This window comes from Cinclus cinclus, chromosome 6, assembly GCF_963662255.1.
Source record: "Cinclus cinclus chromosome 6, bCinCin1.1, whole genome shotgun sequence".
NCBI lineage: Eukaryota > Metazoa > Chordata > Aves > Passeriformes > Cinclidae > Cinclus > Cinclus cinclus.
The window spans coordinates 57,726,841-57,747,758 of record NC_085051.1 but is presented as its reverse complement, the minus strand read 5'-3'; the positions used below and the strand labels follow the sequence as shown (position 1 = coordinate 57,747,758).

Here is a 20,918-nt window from a genome sequence, read left to right as displayed (position 1 = left end):
AGAATCAAACATCACCTGGCAGCTTTAAATCACAGCCCTTGCAGGGAAGGCTCTAAACTTCTGATCTTGGGGGAGGAGAGCTGCTTGGAGCAGCCGCTTCCTGTTGTTATCTCACCACAAAAGCATTTAATTAATTTCTAATGGTACATTAAGTAATCCGGGAGGAAGCGGTTGCGGTGTGGCTGCAGATAAAGGGCAGCTGTTGATCTTCATGTGCCAGGGAGGCTCTGCCTGCAGCACGGGCAGGACCAGGCAGATATGTGAGGGACTCACCTGCATCCAGGTCCTGCCTGCCCCTTGTTCTACCAACGTGGAGTTTCTGGGGTTTGCAACCAGCTTTTGAACCTTGCCCAGTGACCTGTTGGAAACAGGCTGCCCCAGTTCAGTAAAGCCCTTAAACACAGCCCGAACCTTTAAGTTCAGGAGGAATCTGCTGTTGCCCTGCAAAGCCCTCAAGTAAGCGCTGAAGTACCTCTGAAATCAATGAGGCTCTGTTTTGGTTTTTAACTCCAGCAGGAGCTTATGGGCTTTGACACTTCAGGGATGTGAGTAGCAAAGATCACATGTTTCTGCAGCCATTTGTGTTAGCTGTGGACATGAAAAGGGGCTGAAACTGCACCTCTTTAGACAGGGTGTAGTTAGAACAGGTTATCCAGAGGAGTTGTGGATGTCTCCTCCTTGGAAGTGTTCCAGGCCAGGCTGGATGGGGCTTGGAGCAACCTGGGATAGTGGAAAGTATTCCATGGCAGCAGGGTTGGAACTAGATGGGCTTTGAGGTCTCTTTCAGCCCAAACCATTCCATGATGCTATGAAATGTATGTAGAACTTAGAGTGGCTCGAGGGTCTTCCAAGCTTCAAAGGTCTCTTGTAGCAGTGGTGGGTTCCCAGGGAAGATGTGTACTGAGCAAAACAAAGATCCTCATGTATAAAATGTCAAATAATCATCAGCCATTGGGGTTGAGCACAGTGACAGGACAAATCTTGGCATGCAGGGAAGAGTGTTATTCTGCCAAAGGATGGCTGGGCACTGGAACAGGCTCCCCCAGGACAGCAGTAACAGCACCAACCTGACAGAGCTCCTAAAGCCTTTGGACAATGCTCTCAGGCACAGGGTGGGATTCTTGGGGCTGTCCTGTGCAGGGCCAGGAGCTAGACTTGGAGATCCTTGTCAGTCCCTTCCAACTCAGGATATTCCATGGTTCTGTGGGTGTGTGGTGCTTAGTTTGTAGGCATCAGCTGAAGGCATGGCTGAGTAGGACATGCTCCATGCTCATGGAGACTCTGGCTTTGCCATGCTCCTGATCAGCAGCTGTTGCCCAGACACACGTATGGGAAAGAAAATGCCTGCAGAGGGTTTCTTTACCCTCCTAAACTTTATCATTTCACTCTAAACTGGACACCATATGTAACATTTGGGTTTGGTCCAATCTAGAGCGAAACCAAAAAGTTTCTAAAGCTCTGGAAAACCCTGAATTCCCCCCAGTCCTGCAGCTGTGAAGCAGAAATTGCCGCCTCTGTCAATCCCACCACTAGTAATGAACTGCTGGAGCACAGGGCTCCCAAAACTGTATTTTCCCAGACTAAACCTGCCAGGAATGCTTGCCCCATGACCCAGCATCAGCATTTCCAGGGACCCCAGCCCTCTCAGAGACACCCCTGGAAAGGCATCAAGCCTGTGGTCACCAAGGCTTTGTGAGAAAGCTTCCCCTCAGACATAGTGGTAGAAACCCATAAGCACTTGAATTTGAAGCTCATCAGGGGCTTGAGCCTTGTGTAAACAAAGCCAGAGCCAGACATGGTGATTTATTTTTATTTCTCTATATTTGGGCTGTCTCCCTTTGTGAAAGCCTGGCTGCTCCTTGGAAGGGTGCTTTGCCTGGTGTTCACCCAACCGTGGTACCCTGAAAGACTGTCCTCTGTGCACTGGGACAATGATCCCATCTGCTGCTGGACCTGGAGAGAAATCTGTGCCCACCAAGGCCCTCTCCTGAGCCATTCTTTCACTTGGAGAGGGCTGGAGGCTGCTGAGCTGCTAAACCTGTGCAGTCCCCTTGATTAAAAATACAGAAAAGCGCTTTGTTTTGAAACAAGCAGCTGCAGCCACTTTGAGATAGTCCCAGCTTAGAGGCTGTCAGCCTGATTTGCTGCTTGAGACACACACTGATGTGCAAAAAGGAAGCAATGTGGGCAGAGTTGGGGTCTTTTCAGTGGGAAAACCATGGTCAAGTTGGGCAGAGAGCTGTAGATTTTGCTGGGCAAAGCTGAAAATTAACATCCTGCTATTTCCAACAGCATGACCGAGCTGGAGAAAGAAATAAACACTCTGAGAAGCGGCCTGAGAGCAGTGGAGACTGTAAGTATTATTTAAATCAAGTGCAGTCCAGCCTGGCTCTGAGCAGCACTGCATCCTTCCTTAGGGAGGCAGGCCAGGGAGCTCCCAGTGAAGCTGCTTTTATCTCACATCCTGGAGATCTGTTTGCCTTTCCTTCCTGCCCTGCACGTGTGCCTGTCCTCTCAGGGTTGTTTTGGCACTGAAGTTACCATGTGTATTCAGGCACATGCATGGTTTATGTCTAATACATCAAGGGAGGCTGAGTAAACCTAGTGGTGATGCCCAAGGAGGATCTGTGATGTGCAGAGGAGTCTTCCTTGGCTGTAAAACCACTGAGGGTTGGGGAGCACTGCAGCACAGCTGGAGTGGTGATGAAATGGTGGAGGTATCCCAAAGGACTCACTGTCTTGCTGAATTATCCTGCTTCCGTAAGTTTTCCTGCAGGATTTGGCTTAAAATCTTACTTCAGGCAGTGTAATCCAGGGTGTCATGCATGGCAGGGGGAGCAGCAGTGGTGGGGCTGGCAGAACTCCTGGCACTGATTCAGGCACACTCCCAGTGACACTACCAGAGCCCAGTGGTATTTGTGTCCCTCATCAGCCAGGGCCTGACCAGATTTACCTTTTTTTTTTTTTCCCCAAAGGAGTTAGACTTCCAGAAGTCTCAGGTTCAGCAGGCAGGTGACAAGTTTGTGTCTGTCGTCAGCCAGTTCATCACATTGGCCAGCTTCAGCTTCTCGGATGTCGAAGATCTCCTGATGGAAGCAAAAGAGCTGGTAAGGCCAGCAGTGTCCTTGAGATCTGAGCAGCTTTTCAGCCTCACGTCCTTCTCCCTGGCTGTACCCATTGTCCAGTTGGCATTGTCCTTCTGACCCATGCTTGGGCATTATGATGGACTTCCCCGAGGCCATGGTTAACCCAGGCCATGCTTTTGGCCTGTGGATGGTAACCTGGCAGAGATACTCTCTGCAGGGAGTTAGACTGGTGACAAATGCTCTGCAGACTGTATCATCTTTTGCTGCCCTGGCTGGATCTGGAAGAGAAGGTCTGGTCGTGGTCCTCAGCATCTGTGGAAGTCCACTCTGAAGCAGTTTTCCATGGTTGTTGGAATGGATGGGCTATGTGCAGTGCCCCAGCTCTTTGCTCTTTAAACGCATGTCCAGATTCAAGTTGTGTTCCTGTTTCCTCTTAGGAAAGCAGAAACATTTATAAACTTTATATCACATGATGAGAGCACTTTCAGCTTTCCATCCCCCACCAGAATCTCTTGTAGTATGGCAGTGAATTGTAATATCTTGATTAAAATCAGCAAGATTAACCTCAATTATATTGACTTATATAGTGGCACTTCTCAGATTCCCCCCTACATCTTGAAGCGTTAAGTCTCTTAAATAAACAAAGAAATAAAAATGCACTAAATGTCTTTTGAAGAGCCTGGGGCACCCCTGCAAATAAAACTAAATCATACAGGCAGGCTTTAAAAATGTTCCTCTTGGTCTACCCTGCAATATCAAAGCAACTAATAAATCTGTTGGTGCTTTGATTTTGTTTTTCTTTCCTTTTAAGTGTGCTTATCTCTAGAATGTGCCTTCACAATTTTAACAAACTTGCTCTGCACAAAGAGTCTCCTTCAGACTGGAAGTGAGAACAAAGAGTGTCAGTCCCAAGGACAACTCGGGGGCTGCTTGGGGACCAGAACATGTTGGCAGATTGTGGATGTCCTGTTCTGACCTCTGCTATGGCCTGATTCGACTCCCTCACATTAATGGTGTGCAAACAGCACAAGAGGCTGGAAAACTCCCTATTTCCTTGCCCAGGGCTGTGCCTGAGTCTGGGCAGAAATCTCTTTTTAGAAGTTTCACCAACACATTTGGTTTCAATAGCAGAGCATGTGGCAATGATAAATAATACCCCAAAAATACTTCAAAGAAAAACTTAAAAGTGCAAGTTTCCCTTCCCCTGCCGTGTTTACTATTAGTTTTATGTCTTCAGTCCCACAATATTTTGCTTCCTTTTTTTTATTGCTGCTTAGTTAATAAAGTGGAGCTGGGGCAGGGGAGGCTCAGCAGAGCCAGAGGCAAGATGGGGAGAGGGGGTGCTTGATAGTGATCCAGGTCTTGCAGGGCAACAGGTAACACACCAGGTGATTTATTTCAGGTTTAAATCAAGGTTCGATGAGGCAAAGCCCTGCTGTGTGCTATGGCTGCTGGAAGTGTTTCGCTCTGCTCCATCAGGTTGCAAGTTTCACCAGTCCAGTGGATTTATCCAAGACTGATGCACCCCTGTCTTCTCTCTTCCAGTTTTCCAAGGCTGTGAAGCACTTTGGAGAAGACACAGACAAAATGCAGCCTGACGAATTCTTTGGCATCTTTGACCAGTTCCTTCAAGCTGTGACCGAGGCCAAGCAGGAGAACGAGAACATGAGGAAGAGGAAGGAGGAGGAGGAGCGCCGGGCACGCATGGAGGCACAGGTGAGCACACACCAGCAAGTCTGGCAGCACCTCCAGAACACCTGGGAGTGTGGCAACCATGACATGATGTCCCCATGGTGGCCACGGTGGCACGGGGAGCACTGAAGACTGGGAAGGGAGCTTCTGTGGTCTTAGACCCAATGGCTTTTCGCTTTTGATTACTTCATTAATGACCTTGGGTTGGTGAGGTCTTGCAGCTGAAATGTGCAGCAGAGCTGGTGCTGTCGGCTGCTGTGACCCACAAGCAGCAGCCATGGGGCTGTGACCCCTCAGCCTATGGCTTGTATCATAGAATCTCAGAATCATAAAATAGTTTGGATTGGAAGTGACCTAGTTCTAGTTCCAACCTCCTCACTGTGGGCTCGGACACCTTCCACTAGACAAGGTTACTCCAAGTCCTGTCCAGCCTGCCCTTGGAGCACTTCCAGGGATGTGGTTTTTGAATAACCCTGCCCAGCTCTCACGTGATAAGCACTGGGATGGGAAACCACCTTTATTCCATGAGTTTGGGGATCACCACGCACGTGCTGGGCACCCCCACAACCACCTGTGTGAGACTGAGATGCCTTCTTTCCCCCCAACCACCACAACCTGCAGCTGAAGGAGCAGCGGGAGCGGGAGCGCAAGGCCAGGAAGGCGAAGGAGACCGGGGAGGAGAGCGGTGAATTTGATGACCTGGTGTCAGCCCTGCGCTCGGGAGAAGTCTTTGACAAGGACCTGACCAAGCTGAAGCGGAACCGCAAGCGCATCACCAGCCAGCTGGCGGAGAGCGGCCGCGAGAGGCCCGTCACCAAGCTCAACTTCTGAGATACAAACTGACAGCAAAACCCGGCAAAAGACACGCGGGTCAGTCTTTCTGAAGTGGCTGTGGTTTTTGGATTTTTTTTTTTTTGTCGTTTGTTTTTCCTTTGTTTCCAATGACACTGCCTTGCGATTCGAAGCGGAACAGTGGCACGCTCTTTGTCGTCGCGGGCGAGCGTGCGTGTGTGTGTATATACTGTGTATATAGTCGGGTCGGGGGGCGTGGAGGGAGGTGCGTGGGCAGCTCGTGGTGGTGAGCGCCAGCACCGCCTCCTCCCCGCTCCAAAAAGTAGTTCTCCCCATGCACAAGCACAATGCCGCGTCCGTGGAGCAAGAGAGGACCCAACCCCAAGCCGCCGGTCGTCCCCGTGGTCCCAGAGCCAGCGGGGAAGCTGCCTCCTGCTGCTCTCCTGCTCAGAACCTTCCCCGGGCCATTTGCAGGGGACGCCTTGCACACAAGCCGAGCGGTTTAAAGAAGAAAAGGAAGAAAAAAAAAAAAAAAAGACAAAAATCAAAGTTGACTGAACTTTAATCGGTTGGTTTGTTTGTTTGTTTGTTTGTTTTCTCTCATTGTTGTGATTATTCTGAGGAACTCGCAGATCCGTGCGTTCGCGCTGGTTCCCGAGCTCGGCGCCGCGGGTGCTCCCGGCGATGCTCTTCCCGTCATCCTTGGGAAACGCTCTTTTTCCTCCTGCTGCCACCTTGCTAAAGGACAAACTTTACCCCAAAGTGCTTCTTGCTGTAACGCCACACTGATGTATTTATACTTTTGCAACGATTTCTGGCCCAAGACGGTGGGAAAGGTTCGGTTCTCGGAGGAGATGAAGAGCATAAACTTTTGTGTTGTAATTTGTTCTTGCTTTCTGTTCAATGGGACAAACTGTATCCTCTGTCAAGGTGGGTCAGGACCAAAGGTCCCTGAAATACAAAGGGGTTGGAATAAAACCCACCAGCTTTCACCCACCTTCTTTTCCTTTTTCTTTCTCGGACACACAGAAGCAGCGATGCCAAGAAACACTCGTCTCTTAGCCAGGTCCTTTTTTGACTGGTTTGCTGTTCATTGTCATTGCAAATTTGTAAGCAGAACTACCTGTCAAATGTCAGTCCAAAAAAAAAATAAAATAAAAAAAAAAGACAAAAAAAACAATAATAAAAGTAATTCAGAGCTCTCAGGGAGTAATAATTTAAGGGTTTAGAAAATTAAGAATTGGAGAATAAAAAATAACCACCATTAGCATATTAACATTTCTATTCTTAAATTATGCTGAGTATATAGAGGACTGTTACTTTTTACTTTTATTTATTTGTGGTATGTTTTTTAAGAAAGCAAAACAAAACCTTTTTATACCACCAATACTTTTGTGATCTTTTTTTTTGTTTGTTTGTTTGTTCTTTTTCCTGTGGAGAGATGAGTTTGTCCCTGTTGCACTAGATATTAACACTATTTGAAATAAGGTTGGTTGTTCTTTTTTTTTTTGTCAGATAATCGGTATTACTGGTGGGGTATGGGATGTCAGCTAACTATATGTACTGTATAGCAAAAGTGCTGTTTAAACTAATTTGTATAAAAAAAATGGTTCTAAGCACCTGGAGGCCGCAGGGTCTGTGTGCTGAGTGAAAGCTGTGAAATCTCTCTCAAAGCAGAGTTGTCAAGAGCTGTGGTTTTACCATTTGTTCTTTTTTTCATTGCAACGTTTAACGCACTGTAGATTTAAAAAAAAAAAAAAAAAACAGAAAAAAAGAAAAAAAAAAGACATTCTGAGTAGCATTTAAAGCAGTAATAAATAAAGAAGGTAAGCGCAAAAATAAAGTCCAGCACCTCATATCCAAGCAGCTGCAAAACCTGCAGATTATGTTCAAAGGTGGAGTTAAGCACTTTGCTTTAAGAAGGAGGGGGAAATAAAGACAAAAGGTAATGATAATACTATTCCTTAACTAAAGTGCCTCTATTTATATTTTTTATTTATGGCTGAAAAAAATGGGGCTGATACAATTGAGGGAATGGACTATGGGGGGAATTGAAAAATGTATAAAATAAGAAGGAAAAAAAAGGTTTTTTTTAAAAAAAAACAAAACGTTTGGCTTCTGATGGTTTAAGGAATGGTTGGTCACATATGTTTAATTGGACAGGTGGTGGGGGTCAGAAAGGGTGATCTCCTCCTGGGGTCCCTGGGTGCCAGCACCCACTCCTGCCTCTGCAACCCCAGTGCCACATCAGGACCTTTCCTGGCAGATTTCCTCTTGCCCTTCCAAACCTCTTGGGTTGTTTTTTTTTTGTTTGTTTTTTTGGTTTTTTTAAATTGTTTTACAACAGCCTGGTTATCAGGCTGACTTTGCCATTTCTTTGTTTTCTTTCAAAAAAAAAAAATAGAAAAAAGAAAAAATATTATATCTCTATAAATAAATACAAAGGCTGTGTGCAGGTAATTCCATGTGCCATTGTTGAAAACTACTTTTAGATTGGTGCTGGTGTAAGTAGCCACTCTTTTCTCTTGGGTGTGTATTTTAAAGATGATTTTTTTTTAATAATGCCAAAAACAAAACAAGAACAAAAAAAAAATCCATAATAATTTGTAAACGAAAGTTTATGTCTTGGACTTTATTAGCTTCGTAGTGACTAAGGTAGTCTGTTAGGTGCAAGGATGTTAGTAGTTCTAGCTAGTGGGAAATGCTGTGTAATGTTATGAGACTGTACATTTTCTAAGATGGCAATATGCAATAAAGCAAAACGATTTCGGTGAGTGTACGTGGCAGAGGCGTGAGTTATTTTTTGGGGGGAAAAATGGGATAATTAGGAATTGAGGCAGTTGTTGAAAAAGAGGCTCTCTGAGGGTTGGTTTGGTTTTTTTTCAGGTGTTTTTGCAGGCATTTCTGGGGTCAGGTGGTAACCCCTTCACCCTTACCCTGAGTGCTGGGTTTAAGGCAGCTGGGTTTTTCCACCCTCCAGGATTGCAGCATCCCCATTGTCACCACATGTGGGTTCTGAAATGCCTCCCCAGTTGGTGAACCCATTCATTTTGTTTTGTTGTTGCTGATGCTTATTCCCACCTTGGTGGGAATTTTTCCAAAAGCCCACTGGGGCTTTTCCAGGATCCTGCATTGAGGCAGCAGCTGGTTTTGCATCATGGGATTGGATCCTGTCCTTTTTTTCCAGGAGAAGTGCTGGCTGAGGCTGGCCACTGTGCCTCTAGCAAGCCTATCTAGTGATGTTTCCTTGGCAGTAGCCCAAACCCTCTTGCTTATTCCTGCTCACCTTTTCCTTTCCCACACACCTTTCCATCCAGGCTCTGTTACTTTTCCAGTGTCCTTGGGTGATTTTTGCAGCACCCAGAGAGACCCCCAGGCCCCACTGCCTGTGCCAGTGGGAGCATCTGCATTGTGCTCTGATCCATGGGCTTCCCATTTTGGATTGGGGCTGGCAGGAAGCACAGCTTCCATCACCACCCCTGGCAGTCGAGGGCTGGTGATGCCATGGGAAAGCAGCCCAGGGCTGTGTGGTGACAGGACCCAAGGAAAATAGGAATGGCTTCAGCTCCTCTTCACATCATAAATCCTGAGCATAGGGCTGGGTTCATCCATAAATAGCTGTGAACAAGCTGGCCAAACCCCACAAAACGATGAGGACCTGAAATACTAGTTTATGGCAGATTCCAGGTTTCCTGGGACACGCCATCGTGTGGCACAGGATGGTCCCCAGGATGGGGGCAGGGTGGCTGTGGGAGATGTGAGTGAGGTCAGGACACAGTTTTTTATTCAACCAAGATACTTGATGGGAAATTATATCCTAGTAACTTTCAAGCTTCCTCAACTTCAAACCCTTCCAGGTGGCTGGATTAGCAGCATCTATTGTTTAAGAACACAAATTTCAGATACAATGTTTGTCATCCCAGAGGAAAGGGGACCGGGGTGGGCACTGTGCTGGACTGGCACACCTGTGCTGTGTGACCCCATGTCCAGTGATGTCCTGGCTGTCTGGGTTTTCACCTGAAAAAAGGCTCCTGTGTCCCAAATCCTGGCAGCTCCTTCCAGTTGCAGCCATGAACCAGCACACCCTTGTGTGCTGGATGATCCAAACCTGCCCAGACCCGCCGGTGCCAGGAAAGCTGCTGGGCACGGCGCTCCTGGAGGAATTGTCCCATTGGGCCACCCGGGTTGGTGGCACCAAACCTGCTGAGCCAGCCCTGGCTGTGCCCCGTTCCAGCCCAGCTGCTTTCCCTGTTGCCACAGTCTGGGGTGACTGGGAGCAGTGTCGGGTGTCACCTCCAGCACTCAGCCTGTTCCCCTTGGCATCCTGCCCCAGCTTGGAAAAGATGAGTCAAGGGCTTGTGGCAGTGGCCTGGTGCAGGCACGGCTGCATTGCAGCATTGCAGCATTGCATGCAAAGCTCAGCTCAGCAAGTTCGGCAGGCACGGCTTGATGGGGAGACACACCCGGCTTCCATCCCTCTGGCAGCCGCTCTGTGCCATTGGCAGGAGCTGCTGGACTTGTGGACTATTTAATCCCAAAGAAAGGGCACTGTGGGCCCAATGACCTGTCAGACTTTGATATCCTTGCTGGAGGCTCTTGGGAAAGGGTAAGCAAATCCAGTTCTGCTCCCACCTGTGCTGTGGGACTTGTCCCCACTGCCCCTGTGTCACACCTGTGGGGTAAAACTGCACTTTGTCATCATCACTATCACACAGGCTGATCAAATCTGTTGGACTGCCGCAGGAACAGGCACAAGTCTGATGAGGAGCAGATGGGAGAGCAGGGGAGGGGCTCAGCCTGGAGAAAAGGAGGCTCAGGGGGATCTTCTCTCTCTCTACAACTCCCTGACAGGAGGGTGGAGCCAGGTGGGGGTTGATCTCTTCTCCCAGGTAACAACAGGACAAGAGAAAACAGCCTCAAGTTATGACAGACTGGATATTAGAGAAAAGTTCTTTGTCCAAAGAGTTACCAAACATTGGAACAGGCTGCTCAGGACAGTGGTGGTAGTCACCATCCCTGGAGGTATCTAAAAGCCATGTAGATATTGAACTTGGGGACACGGTTAATGGTGAGACTGGCAGTGCTGGGAGAATGGTTGGATTCAATGATCTTAGAGATCTTTTACAATCCAAATGATTCCGTGATTCCAAACAATTCTATGATTCCGTGATTCCAAACAATTCTATGATTCTGTGATTCCCGGCTCCCATAAAATCTGGTCATTTCACCAGCCTGTGCTTTGGGTGAACACATTCTTCGAGCTTTGCTTCTGGGGAAGGCAGGAGAGGCCAAGAGGACACACAGGTGATGGTTGCAGGAGGGAGAGGATGAGCCCCATCTCCACTCCATCTGCTGCAGCAAACCCTGCAGACATCTCTCCTGGGAGTTCTCTCCCTGGCATTGCTCAGGATCCTCCAACAGATTCATGTAAAAAGGAGAGTTCGCTTGAATCAGGAGTGCTCTCACCCAAAACCTCTGAGCATTTTGTTTCATTTTTAGCCTTAAACCAGGCTTGATGAGACTGTACAGGTAAGCCAGGGAGAAGTCCTGTGCTGCCAGGCTACAGCAGAGCCTCAGCAAAGTCTGAGGAAAATGCCATCTGCTGGCACCTCCCAACTTCAGCATTTTGGAGCTGTCAAGTACAAAATCAATTCCGCTTCTTGTTTGCCTCTATGATCTCTACCGTGGTCTGAAAAGTTCTCATGCAAAATTTTCTTTGTAAGCTACCCCCAGCATAGATGAGAAGGGCTAATTTTAATTCTCTCCATTGTAATTTGAGCCAAATTAAGCCTGTGCCTTCTCTTTGACTTTTGGCAATGCCCAACCCTCAGGTCAGTGTATTGTGTGTGCACGTGCTGGCACCAAAAATGCACATGTGTGTAAAATAAACTTACTTAAAAGAGTTTCATGGGTCATCTGAACTTACTTCCATGTCTTTTGAAATTACCACAGAATGCCCCACAGCACTACAGTGTCCTCAGGGCTTGCCCCAGTGCCAGGGTTTGTGTTGGGAGCCTGTTTCTATCCAGCTTTCCTGACACTTTGTATGCACTCTGTTACCACACCACAAAAAACTTGAAATTAAGCTGGAGTTTCTCAGTTCTCGGAGCAATTCTGTGAAAGTAAGTAATTAAAACTGCCATTTGCCCATTACTTTTTTTACTGGCCCATATTCCAGTATTTTGCTCTCAGCTCGGAGGTGGCTCATCCTGCAGAAAGTGCAGGATGCACACATTTTGGTTTTGGGCAGCAGCAAGCAGAGCTGCTAAAAACCAGGATTATCCTGGGCACCACTACAGCAAGTCTGGAGGACACAGCTTTGTTCCTGCTCCCTAACCCATGCCTTTGGCCTGCCAGGACACTGCTGCAAACTGGGCAGGGACAGTGCCCCTGGCTTTACCTGGGCTTTGGGTGCTGAGGGATACCAGCAGCTTTTCCATCTGCTTGAATTTGTGCCTATGCACTTTGCCAGTGTTAACAGAGGTGGGAGTTTTGCACCACTTAATTAGTGGTTTGTCTCTCAGTCTCTTCTGCTTTTACTTAGAGCTAGGATTAATAAATACACGATGGAAACAGATTTTCTTGTGTTTAGGCTTGGTTGCTTATTAAATTTTATCAAAAAGCACAGAGCATTCAACAGCACTTCTAGCTACCTGCTAGCTGCTACAAGGTCTCTTAAAGCTAAACAGTTCAATAGAGAATTAACACCTATATTATTTATCCTTTTAACCAAATTACTAAATTCCTATGATCCTCAGTGTGACACTGACTGACCAACCAGAAACTACTGCCTGAAACCATGAAGAAGAACATGGAAAAAGACACCACCCAAAATCCTCCATCTTGTCCCATACCTATTACTATACTATAAAACCCTCAAATTTAAAACCCTTTACCATGTGAAATCACACACTTCTAATTAACTACACACCTGTGATTCTAACTTCCTCACTCTAGAATCTGTCCCCAAGGCCTCAGGTCAAAAGCAGTGTTTTCCAGGGGGTCAGTGCCTGACAGCTCAGAAAGCTCAAAAAAAAAAAAACCAGGTTTCTGGGATCCAGCATGCCAGAGCTTTACTTTGCCAGGCTCTGTGCAGAGCATCCCCTGGACTCAAGGAAAAGTAAGGAAGTCCCAGTTTTGTGCTTTGCCCAACTCCTGATCATTGCCTAAAACCCATTTTGCTATGAAATCAGTGAGAAGCACTCAGGCAAGAACTAATTTCTATGGCAAATCTTTCTAATTTAATAGCAGGAGGCAATCACCATTTGAGTTACGTTTTCTGTAAAGACTCCACAATTCAGATGCTGCATTCAGAACTTGACATGACCTCAGGGATGCTCTATTACCAAATGTTCTGTAAAATGCACCAGACTGAGCACAGAAGCCACAGGCACAGATCAGGCACAAAGTGCTGCAGCATGTTAGATTCCACTGGAAAAAATAAGTGACCTGGTTACTCAGAGCATTTTTTATCCCTGATGCTGAGATTAGTTCAGAGTATGTTGTTAAATCAGGTAAGCAAATTACATTTATGGGGGTCGTGAGGTAATTGCTGGGAGGGTAAGATTAATGTCAGATAAATTTATTTTGCTGGTTTTGTCCACATCTACCCTGAGGGTAGATGAGCCTGGAGGGGGGAGGAGATGTTGATTTCCAGAGGGGTTTTGAAGCACCAGCATCCTCCCAGTTTCTCTCTGATGGAGTGGGGTGGGCCGGGCTAGCCTGGTGCTTTCCATAATCTCACACAGGAGCCAGCCTGCTGTCTGTGTGCAGTCCCAACAAGGGGACCATTTTCCCCTGTTCTGTTCTGAGTGTGAATCCCTCAGTGAATCTCTCTGGCCAAGCCCCCAAGCACTACCAAAAGTGTTTAAGCCTCTGCATCAGAGCTGCTGGCAAAAGCAGGAGGAGATATCCCTGCTGCCTTTAGCCAGACTTTCTCAGGCCCCTGGGAGAAACATGAATGTCCCTCCAGATGTGGAAGGCTGATCAGTAGCATTTCCACTCCCAATCTCCATCCCAAGAACGGAGGAATATCATTTTCCTGAGTGATTTCCCCAGTCATCATGGCTGTACTTTTCTGCTTTTCTTTATGGTGGCAAGGAGAAGAGGTGTCCCCATGTCTGAAGGGAAAGCAAATGTGTGAAGCACTGCAGCTGGCAAACACCTTTAACTCTTCAGTGAACACAATAAAAGGCCCCTGAGGAAAGGCACAATCCTCTGGTCTAAACAAAGCTTTTAAGAAAACTTTCTTACGTTTATGATCAACTTTCAATGTTCCCTTAGCTTCTGAACTATATCTTATGCAAGATAGAAGATTAAAAATCAAGGTGAGAATAATGGATGTATAAAATTAACAATCCCAAGTACTCAGAAATTGCTCCCCAGTTGTTTTTGTGGGCTTCTGGCAGTGCTTGCTTTTCTGAAACCAGCTGAATCTGGAGGAGCTCAGTGCCAGCAGTTCAGGAAATAACACAAATAACAAGCAGCTCCTCTCAGGGTGAATTTACTTCCTCTGCTGAATCACAGCTAGATCCTATTCACCTCTTACGATCACCCCAGGAGCCTGTGGGCATATTGGTGTGCTCTGCCACCCAGTACAAACATCCCCAGCAAACAGCCCCCCCTTGTTAAATTTCTTTCTGTCACAGCCTCCTGGGGTCTTCTTGGCTGAGAGCATCCATAATTCTCCAGACAGATTAGTGCAAGCCTTGGTGTTGTACCCTGGGGTTTCTGCTACTTTCACTTTGATTTCCCCTGTGACTCATCCATTTCATGCCACTGACAGGGATTCACTATCTGTCTCCCTCTCCACATCATTTTTCCTTCTGATCCTTGCAGAGGTGATTTCCTAGGAACAAAATACCTAGAAACACTGAGCTGTTGCCCAAGCACTTTGGCTGTGGTGAGCGTAGATGCTCCATTACTCAGGTAGTGGCCTGCCAGCAGCATGGCATTGAAAAGACATCATTCCTCTGCAAACTGGGAACAGCAGGAGGGCTGGCCTTGTCCTCCCACATTCAGTCCCAGTGAAGCCACTGTGACTAACCCCACTAGTCACAGCTATCCCAAGGCTTGCAGCAGCAAAGCATGCAGTTGGGCATGATGCCCCCAAAACTGGATCTTATTGTGGGTTATTCCTCCTGGAGGACTTGGGACCTTTTCTTTCTTTCTTTCTTTCTTTCTTACTTCGTGGTTCTGTAATGCTTTGCAAGCAGACCTAGATGTGCACCCATTTATTATTAATAATTGGATTAATCATGTGAAAATACAAAAGCATCCAGAGAGCACAGGCAGCTGTGTTGCTGAACAAAGCACCCTGCCAGCACTAGGACTGAGCTCACCAGCCCTCCAGGCTGCAGGTTTGCAGTTCTGGCCTGCATGCACAAAATACCACTTTTCTGATGTGCTTTCCAAATTATTCATTTCAGCCCGTACAACGACCTTTCCAAAGTGCAGCATGTGTTGAATCTGTCTTTCAAACTAGGTTTTGATGAGGTGCTCTTTGGGCATCAGTCACAACCCCTACCCCGAGTGCTCATATTTGGGAAGCAGCAGCTCTGAGGGAGTGGTTGATCTCATTAACAGAAAGAGGTTTTGCTCAGGATTACTATCAGCACAGCTGTGCTGGCTGCTTAGGTCTCTGCTGGCATCTGCTGGATACAGGAGTCAACAGCAGTGCTGAAAGAGAGGCAGCAATGGGCTGTTTCGTACCCCTGAGCTCTCCCAGTTCTGGTGATTGATGGCAGCTATTACAGCCCATCCGGCTGCCACTTATAAATACTGCTAATTGGACTGCTAATTGTTCACAGTTCCTAAGGTATGCACACAGCATTTGCTTTGAACGGCTTCATCCACAGATTAGGAAGGGAGTGGAAAATAACTGCTCGAATGAATCTGATGATTAAATCAGCAGGAAAACTACCACTGCGTGCCGTTGGAGGAGTATGTTCTAAAATGCTTGTCATTCATCAAGACTTAATGTTTTCCTTCTAAGACAGAATGCATTAGTTCAGTCAGTGGCATGTTATCATTGCCAAATAATAAGGTACTCTTAAACTGAGGGTTTAAGTATGCTGGAAAGTCAACAAGAGACTAAAGACCCCAAAGACTCACTTTTAATTTGCCTTTGAGTGAAGTTGTCTCTGGAATCCAGGGCTGAACTGGCTTTCAAATCACATGAACTCTTCTTTCTCTTATGCTGAATATCCTGCACAGAATAATCCACATGATTTTTGGTGCGCTAAAATTTGTCCAAATATCCTTGTGCAAATAAGATTTGTGCAATTTGCTTTGTCCAGGCTTGTCTCAAGGGAGGAAAAAGGAAAGAGGCTGGAGGGTTGGAGCCTCAGAGCCAGTTTTGTAGTGTCTAAAACATCAGTGTCTTCCTGCCTTCTGAGCTCTTCAGCCCAAAGAAAGGGGATCTCTGAGTGGGGTGACACCAGCATGGGCACATGGGAGATGTGGGGGTGACGTCCCATAGTGGCTTGGCCAGGAGCCACCTGCTGCAATGTCTTCTCACCCAAGAACAAGCAGCTGAAACCACAGGCAGAGATTTCAGAGCTAGAGTAGGAACAGCAGCTTAATCCACTGGGTTTTTTTCCCCCCTGATGAACACATGGAGCCATTGTGAGGTGCAGACCTTCTCACCCACTCTGTAGTGCTGGGTGAGAGGCAGCAACCTTCTGCAGAGCTGGGACACAGCAGCAATTCAAGCACTGTTTTAGCAGGCAGCTTTTGGTGTGGTTTGTGCTGTTTATGATTTAGTTAAGACCATTCGGTTGTATTTTTTAAAACATGGTTTTAAAAATGTGGCTATAGAGACTTAAGTACCTGACTTGCTCAACAGTGATGTGATATGAGGAGTGGCTGAGGGAGTGTTCAGCCAGGAGAAAAGGAGGTTTGGAAGGGACCTCTCTACAACTACCTGAAGTTGTAGCCAGGTGGGGTTACCTCTTTTCCCAGGTAACAAATAACAGGACCAGATGAAAATGCCTCAAGTCGCACCAAAAAAAAGTTACAATTCGATATTAGGGAAAATTTCTTCACAGGAAATGTTGCCAAACACTGGAACAGGCTGCCCAGGGAAGTAAAAAAGTCACAATCCCTGAGGGCATTTAAAAGCCACGTAGATGTGGCACTTATGCCATGGGTTAGTGGTAGAATTTGCTGTGCTGGAATTGTATGACCCAAGAGGCCTTTTTCAACTGAAATGATTCTGATTCTGTGATTGTGAGGAGCACAGGCCAGGCACAGCTTTAAAACACAAGCTGACTCTCTACTGGAGCTGCAGCAGGTCTGTGTCAAAAAGGATCAGGTCAAGAATCTCCCCTTGCTACAGCCCAAGTTAGCATTTCACAGCAATTTGTGGTGCCTCCAAGACCACAGCTAGCTGCCCTCATTCAGCTCCTCACATGCAAGACTAACATGCACCAGCCTGAGCTTGTTAAAAATATGTTGAAGTCTGTGTTATAGCAGCTTCAGTGCCACTTTCCTAGAAAGCTGTGTTACTTCCACTCCCAGTGCAGCTCCCTCAGCCCTGACATCCCCAGTCCTCCCCTTGCCACAACTGGCTGCCACAGAGATGCTTCCCTGGCATGTGGTACACTGGTCAGAACATCAAATCAGTAGAAAAGGAAACCAGTATGAAAAAGAGGGAATCTGTGGTTGTTCAGTGCCTGAGTGACTGGGCTGGTGGGGACAGAAGGGACAGGGAAGGTGGCCAGAGCCAGGCACTTGGCAGCAGGACCACCCTTTCCAGGGGCTTTCACCCATATGCTCTGCATGATCAATTATCCACCAATCTCCTTGGTAGCACCCGCAGCTACCCAGGTTAGAGCTAAATCCAATCTCATCACTCACAACCACCCCTTTCCATTTACACTTAGCCACCCATTGCTGGGGAAGGGCAGGTGTGCCAAAAATTCCTGTCCTGCCCTTCCAGCAACCCACCCGTGTTCACTCACTGTCAAACAGCTCCTGTGAAGAGCTGGGGCTTTCTGCACAGCTTCTTTCTGGAACAGCAAGAAAACACTGCTCAACCTGCAAAATCCAGCAGCTGCAGGGCAAATTAGCAGTGCTGAGTAGTCAAGGGTCAGATTTTTTTCCTCATGGGCTTCAGGAGCTCAGAGAAGAAAGCTACAGTAATGCTTGCAGCATGGCAACCAGCTGCATTAAAATTTCACAAAAAATTAGGTCTCCCTACTATCATTCATCTGGCAATTTTTTACAGTTCCCTTCCCAAAGCTGGCCTGAGAATGATGCTGGGCTGAGACACTTATGTTTCCTGGATAAAAGGCAATTTATTTCTTGTCTCACTTACAAAATAATGATACCCTGTTCACTTGCATCACAAACAGCTGAAAAATCTGGTAAAACTGAAACACTGTATTTTTAAAGCCTGAACGAGGGAAAATACTGTCTCACACTTAACTCTGGCACAGACAAACAAAGGCCAAATCTTAATCTCCGATTCAAAATACTAATGTAAGGCTTTGGGCCCTTGAACAAAAAGATTACACTGATAAATTCATTCGAATTTACACTGTGCAATCAAGCTTCCATGGCATTATTTTCATCTTTTTTTTTTTCTTACAACAGCAAACAGCTGGTTTTGAAATATTGTATCCCAGTGGATTGCTGCCATCAATACAATATCTTTTCTGTGCATCAACCCATTTTCACATGCTGCAGAGCACACAGGGAGCACGTGGTATTGCTTTACCTCTCGTTTCAGACACTTTTCTCACACAGCTCCTCTAATTATGGTAAAACCCTCGGAGATGAGAGACACTTTGGGTGAGCTCAAAAAGAAAACACACATCTTGTGCACACCACAGTTTACACCCACACCCTTTTCAGTCTGTCTGAGGAACTCATGTTTGTCATATTCATTGTATTTTAAGTTGACTGTACCCACCAAAAAAAAAAAAAGAGAAAAGGCTGCTGAAATTCTAACACCTGAGGCATTACCTTTCTTTCCTTCTCTCCCCAGTATCATGCATCTTTGCTTCCACAATTACTTTTCCTGTAATGCTTCAAAGTTTAAATTTAAAAAATAATAATATAAATAGATCACTTTTTCAGCCTGTCCTACAGTCTGTGACTTTATGACTATTGGCACTTCCACACAGAACGGAGTAAAAGCAACATTTTCCTGCCACGATGCGGTTTTCACAGTGTGGTGTTTTCTGAGTGGCTTCCAGCTGCCAGCGTTCAGCTTTCAATCGCTTTTTTGGCACTTAACAAACAGCTCACACAGTGATTCAATCAGTTTGGGATGCTTTGGTGTGTCAGCCTCGGAGCTTCACAGGGGCACTTTCTGCAAGGTCTGGAGCCAGCACTGTCCTGCTCTTGCAGCTGAGCTCTTGCGTTGGCCGGGCTCGGTAGCTGTCACTGATGCATCAGGCTGCAGAAAAGGAAGGGGGATTTATTTCCCTTCCCTGTGGAGCTCTTGCCGTTTGCAGACTGGGTCACCAAACCAGAGCTCGCACAGCGGAGAAGAAACACAGTCTCATCACAGTTTCCCGGTAATCGGGCTGCAAAGGGCTCCAAGCACCAGGACCGTGCCGGTGCCCATCCCTTCAGAGGCTGGTGTCGATGGTGCCTGCTTTGGCCTTCAGGGTGGCCTCAGAGATGGTGTCCGGCTGCCCATCCCGACAGAAGAGCACAGCGGGAGTCTTGCAGGCCCACACGGCCAGCTCTCCCCCGCTGGCCGGGCTGGAGGAGGACAGGGCGCTGCCCGGAGTGCCGCTGTGCCGATTGATGTAGCGCTCCCGGACGCGCTCAGCCCGGCTCCGGGGCTCCGGCTGGCGGCCCGGCACCGACAGGTAGGCCACCATGTTGTTCCTAGTCCTGTAGCCGCCCTCCCGGCTGCGCCGCAGCAGCACCGAGATGTTGGGGTTACGGGCGGCGTAGATGAGCGGGTTGATGGCGCCGTTGGCCCAGGCCATCCCGCTGGCCACGGCGTCCATGGTGGGCGAGAAGGGCAGGCGGCCGGCGGCGGCGGCCAGCCCCAGGATGCAGTAGGGCCCCCAGCAGCAGATGATGGAGACGATCATGATGAGGACCGTGGTGGCCGTGCGCATCTCCCCGTAGGCGCGCAGCAGGTGCCCGTAGGTGGTGAGCGGCCGCACGCGGCTCTCGGCCAGCCGCACCGCCCGGCAGATGTTGAAGTGGCAGAAGCACATGATGGCGAAGGGCAGCAGGTAGCAGAGCACGATGAGGGCGGCGCCGTACGGCGGCCCGAGCCGCGAGGAGCCCCAGGGCAGCACGTAGACACAGCGGTAGGCGCCGGGACGGGCTTCGCGACGGCCCTCGCCCGCCAGCCCGTACCAGGGCCCGGCCAGCGCCAGGGCCGCCAGCCAGACCGCGGCCAGCAGCTGCGCGGCGCGGCGCCGGCCCATCTTGTGCCGGGGCTGGCGGACGATGGCACAGTAGCGGTCGAAGGAGAGCAGGGCCATGGTGAGCGTGGCGGCGATGCCCAGCCCGGCGTGGAGAGCGGCGCTGGCCAGGCACAGGCGCTGCCCGAAGAGCCAAGCGCCGGGCGGGCGGCTGAGCAGGCTGAGGAAGGCCAGCGGCAGGCACAGCAGGGCGCCCAGCAGCTCCGACAGCGACAGCGACAACACGAAGGCGTTGGTGACCGTGCGGAGCTGTCGGTGCCGGGCGATCACCAGCACCACCGCCCCGTTGCCCAGCGCCGAGAGGGCGAAGATGAGCAGCAGCGCGGCCGCTTGCGAGGCCAGCGCCGCCGCCGACCACCCCGCCCCCGCCGCCGCCGCTCCGCCGCTCTCGTTGCCGCCGCCGCGGGAGAGGTTTCCCGACACGGCCGCCGCCGGCTCCATGCGCAGCCTCATGCCCCGGCCCCGCCGCGGCTGCGGAGGCCCCGCCGCTCCCGGCCCCCCCCGGCCGCTGACGTCGCTCGGCCGCCGTTGCCCGGGGAACCGGCCCGGCCCGGCCCGGCTGGACCCGGAGACGGCGGAGCGGAGCCGCTACGGACGAGCGGTGGGGCTTGGGGACCACACTCTACACCGGCGTCACGCCCATCCCGGAGGCGGCTGTGGGACCCCACAGATGCGCTCCCCTGGCAGCCCCTGTCGGCTCCTCTCTCTCTCCGCACAGCCCCGCAGCCCATCACCAAGGACCAGCTACACCCGGACACTCAGGTGGAGGCCGGGACCACCACCCCGGCTCGCCTGGGGCTGGGGCTTGATGGATCATCCATGCAGGACTGAGGGATCAGGCCAGGGACCCCCACATGGGCAGCAGGACCCTTTCCTCCCACTCTCAGCTGCCTACCCCTACCTGAACATTTTCTTAAGGATGGGGGTAGAAAATAGATAATGAAGGATG

At 48.9% G+C, this 20,918-nt stretch overlaps 2 protein-coding genes across 5 annotated transcripts in view; one reads left to right on the top strand and one right to left on the bottom strand.

Annotated features, from left to right (window-relative positions):
* The window catches only part of DAAM1 (dishevelled associated activator of morphogenesis 1), a 50,219-nt gene extending 44,320 nt beyond the window's left edge, over positions 1-5,899 (top strand). For 3 of the 4 annotated variants that reach the window (XM_062494910.1, XM_062494909.1, XM_062494908.1), the window contains 4 exons: positions 2,293-2,353; positions 2,976-3,107; positions 4,632-4,802; positions 5,400-5,899. In XM_062494910.1, the coding sequence (XP_062350894.1) occupies positions 2,293-2,353; positions 2,976-3,107; positions 4,632-4,802; positions 5,400-5,609 (574 nt within the window). In that variant the 3' untranslated portion in view covers positions 5,610-5,899. The remainder of the gene's footprint in view (positions 1-2,292; positions 2,354-2,975; positions 3,108-4,631; positions 4,803-5,399) is intronic. The other variant, XM_062494911.1, reaches the window with a different exon arrangement.
* A 13,251-nt stretch (positions 5,900-19,150) lies between these two features.
* Positions 19,151-20,422, bottom strand: GPR135 (G protein-coupled receptor 135). The gene has a single exon (XM_062494384.1). It carries the CDS (start codon positions 20,420-20,422, stop codon positions 19,151-19,153), a length of 1,272 nt encoding a protein of 423 aa, XP_062350368.1.
* Positions 20,423-20,918: the final 496 nt, after the last annotated feature.

Coding starts and splice junctions, on each gene's coding strand:
- GPR135 (XM_062494384.1), bottom strand. CDS start 20,422: ATGAGGCTGCGCATGGAGCCGGCGGCGGCCGTGTCGGGAAACCTCTCC.